Below are 14526 nucleotides of genomic sequence, written 5' to 3' on the forward strand. Positions count from 1 at the left end.
GCAGACCATGGTACTTCTCTAACTTGGAGTCTTGCCTTCAACTTTGTTCATCTCTCTTCAAGAAAAATCAAATAGTGAATAAATTTCGCAGAGGACAACTGCATATATTTAATTATGTGTGAAGACATGAGTGTGTAAAGATTACATGTGGAAAAGAACATTTACATTAGACATGATGGATGTATTCAAAATTATGAAGTGTAGTGAAAATTAATCAGCTGCACCTCTTTCTGCTGTTAGAGAACAAGCAGATTCTTCATTAAATTATTGGTGCTGCGCTTATTGACTAAATTAAATTTTATGCAACATATTTGCAATCTGTGGCTTACAGTGCCTTAGCAGTTCATCAGAACAGACGCTATATTTAAGAGGTCTAGATAATTTGTCTAGGAGTCACATCTATAATTAAGAAAAGAAAGATATGAGGATGCCTAAATTCATATCAAAGAATGCGGCTTAGGCACTGATGCCACTCAGGCAGTAACCTGTCCCAGTACCTTCTGATTCAACATAGGTTAGATCCCAAGTGCATAAAGAATGTTGTAAATCTTCTGAAGCATCACTTAGTGGGTACCACCAGAAGACAGATACTAAGCTAGCTGGTAGGAGAATTTGTATGCAAGATACAGATCCTCACTTGCATGGTTCTTGAGTAGATTAGCTAGCCTGTTATATGGTCTGCAACCCAGAGAATATACCGTCTTTTAGACCCTGATACTGAGAATTGCATGTGTACTTTACAAATGAACTGTCTGCAATACCACAGTCTACGACTTTAAACAGATTTCAAATATTTACCATGTATTTGTGATATAGCAGGGATGTTACCATTAAGTTTCAGAAGTTCACCACAGAATCATAGAATATCAGGGTTGGAAGGGACCTCAGGAGGTCATCTAGTCCAACCCCCTGCTCAAAGCAGGACCAATCCCCAATTTTTGCCCCAGATCCCAAATGGCCTCCTCAAGGATTGAACTCACAACCCTTGGTTTAGCAGGCCAATACTCAAACCACTGAGCTATCCCTCCCCCCTCAAAGGTGTGGCCCGTACAGGGATCGAACCCGCGACCTTGGTGTTATTAGCACCACACTCTAACTGAGCTAACCGGCCATCTGGGGGTTACCTTTTGGGCTTTTTCACCATCAGGCTGTGCAGAGATTTGAAATGAGAATCTGAATAGCAGAATGTTTCCTCCCACGTAACTACGGAGAAAGAGCAGCCAAGCTTGTATGAATAAAGTCTACCTCATTCCTTCAAACAAAGCAGGAGGAGGATTTAAGAATAAATTGCAGTTTTACTCAGGAGAAAGGACTATGTTTTAGTATCCAGTCTCTCCTCCCCATGCACATGACATAAAACTTGATTGCTGAAATTCTCTCAAAAAGGTTTGAAAAAAGCAGAGATGGAATTAGACATGGATCAATGAAAGAGCAGCAAGGCAACAATTTACCCAGTCGGGCTGTTTCGTTAAAAAATCTGCTCACTGAGAATTTATCACCTTTGTCATTTATTTTAGTTCTTTCCCCTTTACCTTAGCCTCTAATCCACAAGTCAGAAACCCCACCTCACGCATCAGCAACCCAGTGTGACAAAGAACCATTGAGTGTTGCCCTTTGGGCAGAGACACTTTGGCAGTGAACAGACTTTGCAAACAGCGTCAGACCTTCTCCCAGTTGCAACAGAAAGGTCCACTGCAAGGCAAGTGTCTCCAAGAACCACTAACCCAGAAGGATGTCCAGAAGCAGGAGAGTTTTTAACCAATTCTCCAGCCCTCAAAGTGTTGAAAGAGGCTGTGGATACCATCTCCAGCGTTCAGGTCTGCCCCTCTGAGATAATGCCAAACTCAAAGAAACAATCAAGTTCAGCTCAGGACAGGTAAAATGAATACAGGAGAAGTGAACTGAAAGAGGCACACAGCAACCAATACACTACCTTTTATAAGATATAAAAGATAGTCCCATCTAGCAGCTAATATGGTTGTGACCCTAATAAGGGAACAAACAAGGAAAAGTTTGCCAGTCATGTGAAGTACACAGGACACCACTAGACTGGATTAAAAAAAAAAAGTCCGTTTTTGTAAGAAACAATATATTTTATTTTTCTGACACCACAGCCCTGGCGAGTGGTTTTGTACCAAATTTAATGGAGGTTACACAGAACGTCTTACGCTGGGGAGGAAAAAAAATAACCACAAAAAAAATCCTGGATAACTTTTAGTGTCTGTTCCACTCCCACATTAATAAAATCACTTGGGGTTTCTAAGAAAAGGAGAATAGGAAACAGTGAGAGAGACTACTGTAGAATGTAACAGTGTCCAAGTCCAGCCCCTTCCTGAAAGTGGGAAAACTCCCCACGAGGAGAGGCTCTTCTAGATTTACTCCCCAAAATAATACATTGTATTGCAGCTGCCAAAGGAGGAGACAGAAGGGGACGGAGAGAGAAGCCTATTTAATAAGGAGTGGGAGGGAGAGACAGAAGGTGCTGGACAGCACTCCATAATTTGAAAAATATGTCCTTAACTTATTATTTCTTTTAAAAGATTCCCCTCACTGAACTTAAGTTCCTTTTTTGTGCTTTTCATTAATACTCTGCTCTGAGGTCGTAGTTTGGTTTTCTATACATTGGAGTTGAAGGAAAATAGTCCGAAGTTCTGAAGATGGATTCTCCACCTAAAGTAAACAGCCTAGAATCCCATTCTCCTCTCACCCCAAAGACTAAAGTCTCTGCTAAAATCCCTTTTACAATATAGTACAGTACACAAAAAAAGCCCCAAAAAATAACCGAGAGTCCTGGGAGAAGCCAGTCCAAAGGACGTAAACATACAGAGAATGGTGCAACTTGTGACAAATGGCAATTCTCAAAATACAGCTACAGATTCTCAAAGCAGGTGCCATCATGGGATACTGAAGTCCACAAAAATAATTTTTAAAAAATAAATCTTAAAAAAAACCTGTTAAAATGAATAATCTGTTTTCAGGTAAATTCCATACATTCGAGATTTCCCAAAGCATCCTCTGGTCTCTTTTCACCTATTGCATGGCCAAACTGTACTCCTGAAGCTCCCCAAAAGCCGTCAGGACTTGGAATCTCATCTTGACAAGGATCAGAACATCCAGTCTTATGGTAGCAGCTTAAAACATCATGTTCCCTGGATTTCCAGGGCCTTGGCTAAATCCTCCCATTCCAACATCAGCAGCCATACCTCGGGGTCTCATCTGGGGGGGAATCATGATGTTCTGTTGGGGTCCCATCATGCCCTGCATTGACATCATCATACCAGGTGAGCCAACAGGACCTGGGTGGCTATATAGCCCAGCAGGGGCTCGGTCCTTGCCTGGAATCATGCCCACTGCAGCTACTGGGTTACTCATTAGCGTGGGCTGACCAGGCATTGCCGTTTGTGCTGGTGACATCATCCGATGATGAGGTCCCATCATGCCTTGCTGCAGAAAGGCAGGTGGTCTCATTGGATTATGGCCTGGCATAGATGGAGCAGTTCCGAGGGGGATATCAGCAGTTCCCACTGGCCCTGGGCCCCCCATGCCAGGTAATGCAAGTCCCATTCTTGGAGTCTGCTCTCCTATCATTCCCTGCATATGAGAGAATCCAGGCCCAGGACCCTGCGGCTGCTTGCGGCCTGGAACTTCCCCACGAGGGAAATACTGCAGTGTCTGGCTAGGCTTCTCTGATGGAATTATCCTGGACAGGTCAAACTCTGGTATTCCAGTGGCTCCAGGGCGGATCACCTCCTGCAGGTCTGGATCAGTGAAAACCGAAGGCATGTTTCCTAGAACAGTGAAGGAGTCTGGACCCCCAGGGCCTCCAGTCTTGCAAAGTGCTGGATCTGTTGAACTTTGGGGCAGGTTGGTGGGACGCCCCAGAGGTCCTTCTCCATGGAAGCCCATTCCAGCAGGGAAGTTGCCTTGTCCTCCACTGGGGCCATTGTGCGGAAATGGCACCTGCTGGGGCGGGGACTGTACTGGAGGAAACCCCTGTGGGAAGCCCAGGCGTCCTTGAGGTACCATTGGAGGATCTTGGGAACCATGCCCCATCATTGGATTGTGTGACATCAGGCCAGGTCCTACAGGGACCCCATGAGGAGGTATACTGGGTCCCATAGCATTTGGAGAGGGCATCTGATTGGTATGGGAAAGAGGCTGGGTCATTCCCATTGGGCTAAGGGTTGGCATTGGACCCACTGGGTTTGGACCTGAAATTCGAGGATTCTGGGAATTAATGCCCATTCCTAAGGAAGAAACAAAGAATCATATTTAGAACAGACAATCAAAGAAGATAGAAGAACTCTGTGTAATGTTCCTGGCTCCAATTTAAAAAACAAAATTAGTGCCAGTGAAAGATGCCAAAACTTCACTTGCTAGGGCTACTGTTCTATTTAACCATAAAATGTACACAGCATGGGCTGCAGGAGCCCTACCTTGTCCTCACACTGTTCCAATGGGACTGAACGGGGCTCTTAAAGTAGGAGGAGAGGTCACCCTAGATCCAATCCATATTGTGACCATTTTGTCAAGACAGTCAACAAGCGGGAAAATTAGTGGCAAGTGTGTGTAGGGGGTGGGGGTTGTTTTATAAACATACACAGACATTTGTCCACTGCAAGTGGACTGAATACCTCCCTTCCAAACATATGGTACCTGCAAGGCAGACAGCTCTCACTGCTGTTAGAGCTGGTCAAATTAATTAGTCCATGAAAGCTGCAATTTGCCATCAAGTCATTTTTTCAAGTATGTGATCAGCTCCAATCACTACTGTCCTGGGCAGACTGTAAACCAGTAAACTACAGGCAAAGTCTTCAAATGCCTGTTACCATACTCCATGCTGAGAGTTATCTTTTTCAACTGGCTTTTTTTTTTTTTAAAAAAAACAACAGATTTCTATTGTGTTCCTATGAACAACAAACAATTTGGGGTAGGGGCTTATAGTGTAAACACATTTCACTCATTATAGAGCAGGTCACTAAGCCTAAAGGGACAGGAGCTTTTTTTTTTTTTTCTCTTCTCCCCTAATGCCTGGATAAGGAACTGAGCAGCTTCCCCCCTTACTCTGGCACAAGCCAGACAGTCACCATGCTCCATCCTCTGTATAAAAAGAGGGTGTATGTTTCTGGGAAGCATTCCAACTGAAGCAGAGCGTGCAGAAGGCTGGCTGGGAAGCTGCCTTACCTGGTAGATTGTTCATTGGTGGCAAATTTGGGGAGCGTGCTGGAGGGGAGTCATCATCCGAGCTAGCCACAGTCTTGATGGCATCATGGTAGAGTGGCGTAGAGCTGGGCATGGCAAACTTGGACATCCTGGACATCATGATGGAGAGGGGATTCTGGGAGAGCGTGGGCTCTGGAGGCATTGTGTAGGGACTGCTAGAGGGAAGATTTCCAGGGAGAGTCACAGGAGCAGACTGGCTGACAGTGGAAGGTGGTGGGCCACCTAAAAGAGGAAAGGGTTTAGCTGTTTTTTCTCCCCTTTAAAATAAACCCCTTTTCTCCCAGAAAACCCCCTCAATGGTTCCAAGAGTCCATCCAAATAGTAGTAGTGAGGCAACCAGATAAGTATGGTTGACATACACACTGTACTCCTAGACAGTGGATTTCTATCCATGTGGTTTCTTTTGGGAAGGAGACAATACTAACTCCAGAAGCATGGTCAACTAGTTGGAAAAAAAAACTTTCCCATTTATGCTTCAAAATGTGAGCACAGAGACAGAAACCAGAGGACATATATCCACAGTAGGTCATACACTACAGGCATCCATGCCAATTTCTGGAGAGCTCTATTAAAAGTTTATACAAAGTTTCCTGTTTTGATTTAAGCTTAAGTCTTGCATATAAAAGCTCATTAAATTAATAGGGAAAGATACTCCTTGAGACTGTAACTGTAAAATATCCCCCCCTCTTCCAAAGGTGTAAACACAATTTTCTGCTGCTCCCAGTCCCCATGTCTCCTCACCAATAAGCTTCAAGATGCCTGGCCCAGTTTTGGATAAGAGGTCATTGCTTTCAGGAAGAAGTTTAAGACAAGCAAAAGCCACCACCAAAAAACCTCTGATATTAAATACTCCTCTAGGCACAAAAGTAGTAACAGATTAGAGAGTCTGGGTCTAATTGCAGCAATTCAAGCCCAGATTCAATGCCAATTTAACACTCCACCTCAGAGGCCACTCTAGACACAAGCATCCAGATTCTTCCTCCTTCCCAGTGTGGCACATGCTAGGCATACGACTCAGAATAAGACGGCTAAATGACAGCTATTGGCATATAATGGACATTAAGTGTCTCTAGTGAGAACCATTGCTGCCACAGGAGCTCAAAACTCACTAGAACATGCATTTCTGAGCCACAGGAGCAGTCCAGTCACTTTGAACAGGGACAAAGCCTGCTGGTCCCTTTCAATACAGTTATCATTCTGCAACACTAGAGGGCAATGTAGTCATGCATCTTTCACAGTCTCCTCACTAACTCCTGCAATAAGGAGGAGGTTTCACAGGCTGAAAACCTCTTGAGAGCTGGTTCCATCACACTGCTGCTTCTGCATGGAAACGCTGCACACCAGGGATTTACATATTTGGAAGCTTATAGCAGAAACAGACTCAGTCACATATAAGCTCTGAATCTATGAAAGAGGAGACTGGTGCTGCTGAAATGCCAAACAGATAGGTTTCTGGATTCACACGATCTGTTCTTAGATTGTACGGTCTTTTGTGCTAGGCATTGGTAGTCCCTCCCCCAGGCATTCCAGGCCATGACTGGGGCTCCCAGGTGCTATGATAATACAAAACAATACCACCACCACCCCACAGACCTGCAGCACATCTCTGAGGAGCAGCTGTAGATAATCCACCTGCTACCTCTAACTATACATGAAATAGACAAAATCCAAATTGGTATCAACAAAGCTCCTCCTAGTAGAATTTGTAAAGTAAAACTATACCTGTGTCTGAACAGATTGTGAACAGTAGCTCCTATGGCCAGCACACATCTATCTACAGGTATCTTTTGTTTCTCCTTTATCCTAACAAACCCGTTTATTTTGAGGCACCTTTATGATCTAAGCAGCAACATTTCTCCCCAATGCTACAATATTACAATAAGAACAGACTGGCAAACAAACTGTTCTAAGCTCTTCTGCAAAGAGTGACTTCCTCCTCCCCTTCTCTTTCCTCCCAACCAATCCAAATATACTTGATCCTCATCTCTGGGACAAGGGCAGTATTCAGCATGTGCACATGGGCAAGAGGAGATGAGAGGAGGCAATTTGTTATGGAGCTCACCCACATGTTCCACTCACTTAGTTCTGAGCCTAGACACAACCTGCTTCAAGCTGGCAGGAAAAACTCCATGTTCTCTCTCCTCTTTGCACTCCCTACCCCAAATGCACACTGCGTAGCCTCTAAGCTCTCATCTCATGTCACACTTCAAGATGACCATATGTGAACCAAAGAATTTACGTTTGGATAGAAAAGGAAGCACTGACCTGATTCCACATTCCCCAGCATGGCTGGGGAAGACATGGTGAGAGATGCTTTGTGGTTCGGGGGAATCCCAGGACTCTGCAGCGGGGGCTTTGGAGAGGAAGTCCAGCCAGGAGAAGGTGCAGGGAGGGAAGGAGACTTGAGGTGGACTGGTGAGGCAGCAGCAGATCCCAAAACAGGGGGAGACTTAATGGAAGCAGCAGCTGCTGCAGCAGTTGGCCCTGCAAGCATTCCTGCCAGCTGGGATGGAGTCTGAGGAGACTTAAGGTTCCCCGAGGGAGAACCCAGCATGGGAGACTGGACCTGCCGCATCGTGGGAGACTTCAAAGGGTTGATGCCCGGTGAATGCACCTGACTAGCTGCAACAGAGATATCCAAGGGCTTGCGTCCTAGGCTGCGCTGAACAGGGGGAGCTGTGTTGAGGCTATTCGGGTTACTGGTTGTGTTGAGAGGTAGTGGCGGCATGTGGCTGAGCCGGTTGTTAGTCCTTTGGTCAGGCCCAATCTGCTCTCTGAGATTACGGAGACCACCTCCTGGGCCCTGAGACACAGGAAGGAAAGGCCTGGGACCCATGCCATACTCCTGTTGGGGATGCTCTCCAAATGGCAATGACACCATTTTCTGCTGAGAAGAGAGCATCTCTGACACACCTGGACGCAGTTTCATCATCTCCTCTGGCCCCACTCCAGCTTCCCTCATCTTCTGAGGTATCATAGATGGGTTGGAGCCCATGCTAACGTTCAGACTTATGTCCCCCTTCATGCTCCCAGGGCCCATCCCAAACTCCAGCTCCCTACCAGGGCCAATCTGAGGTGGCATTCCTTTTGGGAAGTCCCCCCTGGAGGGGCTCAGGGGCCCTTCAACAGGCATGCGAGAGAAGATGGGGTTATTCCCAGGCTCCATGTGTCTCTGGGAGGGAATCATCCGGTTCATCTCTATGCCAGGCCTGATGCCTTCTATGCTCAAGCCAGGGGGCAGGCCCAACTGTTTCTCTGCCAACTGCTGTTGAAAGATCTCCTCTGGCAGGCCCTGGGGATTTGGGAACCGCTCCCCTCGGCCAGGACCACTGAAGACACCCTGGCTTGGAGGGAAGTTTCGGCCATCTGGGATTTTTGGCACATCTTCTGGCCAACTGACTCCTGAAAGCCCAGGTCTGGATGTGGGGTTTGGGACACTGGGGCTGTCCATGTCAGGATTCATCATTCCTGCAAATCCAGGCAGGCGCATCTGGCTCCCAGGCATATTGGGATGAGGGGCCATGCCTCTGGGGGGTAGAGAATGAGACACATTCATGCCATCAGCAAAGGACTCTGGACCGCCAGGACCCCAGCCCTCACCAGGGGTCATCTGATAGGGAGGTGGGGGGCCTCGAACCACACCTCGAGGCCCATGTTGGTGGACCATCATGTCCTGCAGGGAACACTGCTGCACCACAACCTGTTCTTGCTTCCTTCTCTTCTCCTCATAAAACTCCTGCTGTAGCTTCAGCCAGGCCACTTGCTCAGGAGTCATATGATCCAGGTGGTCTGGTCCTATGGGTCCAGATTGAGAGTTCAAAGACGGTGGCACCATTTCATCTGGTGAGAAGGGCATGTCTCTATGTCCTTGAGGGCCAAATGGAGCCCCTCCATCTGTCCGAGGTCCTGGCCCTTTGCCTAAACTTTGGGACTGAGCCATCATGGCCTGTATTGGCCCTTCAGGTTTCTTTTGAGGACCATCCAGAACTCCAGAGTTCTGCTGAGGCCCCCCACTTTGCCCTCCAGTGAATTCTTTCTCATCAGGGAAAAGCATGCGCTGTATATCTCGTAGAGTTTGCAATGAGCGCTCTCGATGTTCCAGCTGCTCCTGAGACAGTCCATCTGGGTTCTCGCCTAAACTGGATGGGTCACCACCGGATACCTGCTGGGTGGGACCTTTGGGGTCTGCATTGGAACTGTTGCTCCCCTGGGAGACTGGGCTGACTGCTCGATTATTTGGGGTTGAACTCTGCCCAAATCCCTCCGTCTGCAATGGGGTGGAGTTGGAAGGGCTGCCAACAGACATCACTTTACTCTCTACTCCAGGACTGTCCTGATCCATGGGACACGGGGGGCCAGCAGATTTCGATGCTGGCGCCGAAACAGGTGGAGTTGGCTGTATTTTGGCATTCTGGGGAGGATTGTGTTCCTGTGAAGCATGGGGCTGCGGCTGAGGTTGTGGCAGAGGCTTGGTTTCATTTCGAAGTGCAGAAACCTGGGTGTTCTGAAAGACAAAGCAGAACATTTTAATCAGCTCTTTTTACATCTCTGTGAATAGAGTGAGAGGGATAAAGATCAAGATGCACTGTCTCGTCCCCACCTTAGTCACACAAACCTGCTATGAACACTTTCTGTAGGAACTCATGCCTTTCACATATAATTTGCAAACTAGAGTCTTGGACAAAGATGAAATGTTCATTTCACTCATGTGTCACCCACAGACCCAAACGATGATGTTTGCACCTCTCTCCTATATCACCAGAACGACTCCACCCAATTATAATAAAGTTGGAAAACTACTCTGGAAGCACTAAATCCTTTAATTCTGCACAGTGCTCCCTCCAGCCAAGAACATGCTTTTCAGAGCGTAAGGAGTCACCCTCCCTCGTCCTCCCCCACGCATGTGCACACCACTCCATCTCCCCCTTCTACCAAGTAAAGGCTCCCTACCAGGGGTAGAGTGTTTCGCTCTGCCTTGCTGTTTGAGATGTTCTGGATATGAAAGGACACAATGGTTTCTGCCTGTCCCTTCAGCACAGCTTCTGCAGCCCTGTAAAGACAGACAGACATTGGTGAGGCTGCAGTTGGATGATTATCTTTCTTAAATCCCCCTCTCTCCCAACTACTAGGGGCAGGGAGAAAAGGAAAGCAAAAGTCTGAGCCACCTGTCTTTTGACCCCAGAGGTCTGGGAGAAGAGAAATCAAAGGAGAAGAAAAATCCTCCCATCTACAGAATCTTGCTAATCAGTATTTAGGGTTCGTGTCACCATTTAACCCATCCCTAAACCATCCACTGTGTAGCTCATGAAACAGGCTGTCTGCCAACATTTGCCAAAAACAAGGCTAGGTGGAAGAAACTGAAAATCCTCATCCACGGCTACGTGTCAGTAATGCTCCCCCATGATCTGTAAATGGCTATCCACCCCACAAAGGATTTGAAGGAGGAAAACATGCTTTTGAATTTAATGTAATGAGGCAAAACACAAATGGAGGGAAAGACATGAAGGACACATTTACGTACTTATTGGCCATCTCAGTAGAAAAGACATAAACCACTTTGGATGGAGTCTTTTGTCCACTAGCTGGCTCCGAAGTGGCAGTCAGGCCATGGGAGGGTGTGGAAGACCTTGGGGCTGAAGCAGTTGAAGGAGTCACGGAGTGTTGCGTATGCTGGGAATCCTGGGTCTTCATATGGTCGGCAGAGTTGCAGTCTGGAAAGGAAGAAGGGGTCGGGGGGAGGAGGGGGGAGGGAAGGTCTCACCAGTGTTGAAGCTGTGAGGAAGTTTGATACTTCTCTCACCCTTGACTCTCAGTTGGCATCACGATACCCAACGTTCCCATAAAGAAGGCTCAGACTCCTCTCCCAGTTAGTACTAAGGAAGCTGTCCTGTTACACCATGATTCCCCCTCACACTCCAAAAAACTCTGCAGGCACCACTGAGAGGAAATTCATACTGTCTCAGCTCTAGCTAGTTTCCTAGCATTCACAAATGACTAGGTCAAACAGCATATATGAGACACACACACACAAGCAGATAAGCATTTGAAGTTCTTGTAAAGTGGGGGAAGTTTTATATGAGACCTTTCTCTCCTTACTCATGCCACCTGAACCCTAGTCTGCTATACTGTCAGACTGACCACACAGCTTCTAATCACACCAGTTGGAAACGAACTCAAACTGGACCTAGGTCTTTTACAGCCAAAGCTCTCTTGTTGCCACTCTGTCAAGGCGTCTATCAAATGCAAACTCTGGAAGACCTAATATCACAAGGCAGTAATAATTCTTTGCACTTCTGCGCCACCTTTCATGTGGCGATCTCAGAGCAATTAATCAAATATCACAACTGAGAAACACAAGTAGCAGCTATTTATACTGCACCTAATTTCACAGGTTAGGAAATTAAAGAGTGGGGTAAAGGACACGTCCAAGGTCTCACAATGAATCAGTGGCAGAGCCAGAACAGACTCCTGAAGTCTTGACTCCCAGTCCTGTGTTCCTACCAGTCACAGAGGTGTAAGTGATTATCATCACCCAATACACCTTACTTGTCTGTATTCACAAAACTGGCTTGCATGCTGGCTTTGATACTCCGATTCAAACACAGAAGCTCCTGGGAGGCCAAAGGACAGAGTGGGGTGGAAGGAGACTAACAGCTTTTATTTATTTTCCCAAAACTTCTTGGGGAGTTTAGCATGTGTTAGCATGAAACAACTTTCCAATCCTAATCAGGGCTGTACTTCAACTGAACACAGTCACCACCTCAGGCAGACATGCTTTTGCTAACACCCCCAAGCCAAATGATCATCTCACACCAATACTTTGCACTTACCTTTGATTTCCGAATCGTCACTGGGAGTCCCAGCATCTCTCTGTTCGAAGGAATCCACTGAAATGCTCCTCTCTCTCTTTCCCTTCCCCTTGGCACCATTTCCAGCCCCATTCTTCAACCCCATGCTCCCACCTGGGCCAGGGAGCACTTTGGGGGGGTGACCTCCACTCTTGGGGTCACAGGGAGAGGGCTGGGATTGGCTGGTTGAGCCCCCCTGTTTACCCGGGTTGGAAAATTTGGAATCCAGCTGGGGGTTGCCAGACGGGGACATCACTGTGGGGGGACGGACCATCACCTCCTGCTTTGATTTGGGGCTACTGAAAAAAAGAGAATTAAAAATAGAGATTAGACTGTCGATTCACTCTGGTGGGAATGGACTAGAGAGAAGCAGCAGCAGCAACCACTGCTGATGCCACCTTTACCGAGCAAGGCAGTTACTGCCGAGTAAGAAATGCCTACATGCTTGGTTTCATCCAGCTGCTTTTTCAAACATGCCTAGAAAGGGTTATTATCCAATATGGGATCACAGTGCTCAAGGAGGCACAAGAACAAGCAGCAGGCCTGCCAGATCCCAGGAACTGCTCAGTCACATGAGGAGCTACCTCTGGGGCTTCTGTCAATAAAGACAACGGTTTCTATGTACACAGAAAAGCATCTCACACCAAGACCAGCTCAAAGTAAACAAACAGGGCACCACAAAGTTCACCACACTACCCATCCAGACCCAAATGACACAGTACAGCTGTGATCACAGAGCAGAGAAACCCACCACAAGCCAGCCCAAGAGAGCATAAGGAAAACCCAGCATTATTGCAGCACTCATCACAGATCAGGGAAACTCGCCAGGAAAATACAAACCTCTGACCATGAAAACAATTAAACCAGCTATAAGTTGCCTTTGAATGGGGAAAGAGGAGGATACTATCTCCACACACACTCCTGCAAAATGGGGTAAAGGAGACTGCATTAGAGTTTACCAAAAGAAACTCAAAAACAGTCTTTTCCCACCCACTGACCCATTACACAAACTACATCCTAAAACTATTTTGTCTCCTTAGATTCCACTCAATTACAGTCTTCCTTCCTCCCTTTAGTCTAGTCACTGTCATCCCTCCTCCTTTCTTCTGCATGGATCTGCTGGGAGCTCATTTTATCCCTCACCCCCAGCCCAAAAGGCAGTGCACTGTAGCAAGCCTCACTATGGAGCCTGTCCATGTTGCTCCTTCAGTTGGTCAGACAGCTGACTCAGAAGCACTCCCTCCAAGTTACTATCAGCTCTTGCTGACCCCAAGGGTGCAGGATCAAACCTAGGTGTGCTGTCAAGCACATGATACATCCAGTGCATTGCTTTTCCTCCAAACTTCTCCTCTTCCAAGTCAATGGAGAATGATTGTTCTAATGGGGGACTTTAATCACCCTGATATCTGCTGGGAGAGCAATACAGTAATGACAATCCAGGAAGTTTTTGGAGTGTGTTGGTGGACAACTTCCTGGTACAAGTGCTAGAGGAACCAACTAGGGGCTGTGCTCCTCTTGACCTGCTGCTTATAAACAGGGAAGAATTGGTAGGAGAAGTAGAAATGGGAGGCAACCCAGGTAGCAGTGACCATGAGATGGCTGAGTTCAGGATCCTGACAAAAGGAAGAAAGGAGATTAGCAAAATACGGACCCTGAACTTCAGAAAAGCAGACTTAGACTCCCTTAGGGAACTGATGGGCAGGATCCCCTGGGAGGCTAATATGAGGGGGCAAGGAGTCCAGGAGAGCTGGCTGTATTTTAAAGAAGCTTTATTGAGAGAGCAGGAACAAACCATACCAATGTGCAGAAAGAATAGCAAATATGGCAGGCAACCAGCCTGGCTTAACAGTGAAATTGTCAGTGAGCTTAAACTAAAAAAGGAAGCTTACAAGAAGTGGAAATTTGGACAGATGACTAGGGAAGAGTATAAAAATATTGCTAGAGTATGCAGGGGTGTAATCAGGAAGGCCACGGCACAATTGGAGTTGCAGCTAGCAAGGGATGTGAAGGGTAACAAGAAGGGTTTCTCCACGTATGTTAGCAACAAGGTGGTGGTCAGGGAAAGTGTGGGACCCTTACTGAATGGGGGAGGCAACCTAGTGACAGATGATGTGGAAAAAGCTGAAGTACTTGGTGTTTTTTTTGCCTCCGTCTTCACAGACAAGGTCAGCTCCGAGACTGCTGCACTAGGCAACACAGTATGGGGAGGAGGTGAACAACCCTCATTGGTGAAAGAACAGGTTAAGGACTATTTAGAAAAACTGGACATGCACAAGTCCATGGGTCCAGATCTAATGCATCCAAGGGTGCTGAGGGAGTTGGCTGATGTGATTGCAGAGCCATTGGCCATTATCTCTGAAAATTCGTGGCGATTGGGGGAGGTCCTGGACGATTGGAAAAAGGCAAATATAGTATCCATATTTTAAAAAAGGGAAGAAAGAGAACACAGGGAACT

At 46.8% G+C, this 14526-nt stretch overlaps 1 protein-coding gene across 4 annotated transcripts in view; it reads right to left on the bottom strand.

The window, feature by feature from the left end:
* Window positions 1–2084: 2084 nt before the first annotated feature.
* Window positions 2085–14526, bottom strand: part of BCL9 (BCL9 transcription coactivator) — a 74859-nt gene continuing 62417 nt past the window's right edge. For all 4 annotated transcript variants that reach the window (XM_084616711.1, XM_084616714.1, XM_084616713.1 and 1 more), the window contains exons 4-9: window positions 12054–12370; window positions 10745–10934; window positions 10174–10273; window positions 7489–9727; window positions 5185–5445; window positions 2085–4247 (exon numbers count right to left, since the gene is read on the bottom strand). In XM_084616711.1, the coding sequence (XP_084472837.1) occupies window positions 3133–4247; window positions 5185–5445; window positions 7489–9727; window positions 10174–10273; window positions 10745–10934; window positions 12054–12370 (4222 nt within the window). In that variant the 3' untranslated portion in view covers window positions 2085–3132. The remainder of the gene's footprint in view (window positions 4248–5184; window positions 5446–7488; window positions 9728–10173; window positions 10274–10744; window positions 10935–12053; window positions 12371–14526) is intronic.

The sequence above is a fragment of the Lepidochelys olivacea genome, assembly GCF_965140295.1.
Source record: "Lepidochelys olivacea isolate rLepOli2 genome assembly, chromosome: 1".
Classification (NCBI taxonomy): domain Eukaryota; kingdom Metazoa; phylum Chordata; order Testudines; family Cheloniidae; genus Lepidochelys; species Lepidochelys olivacea.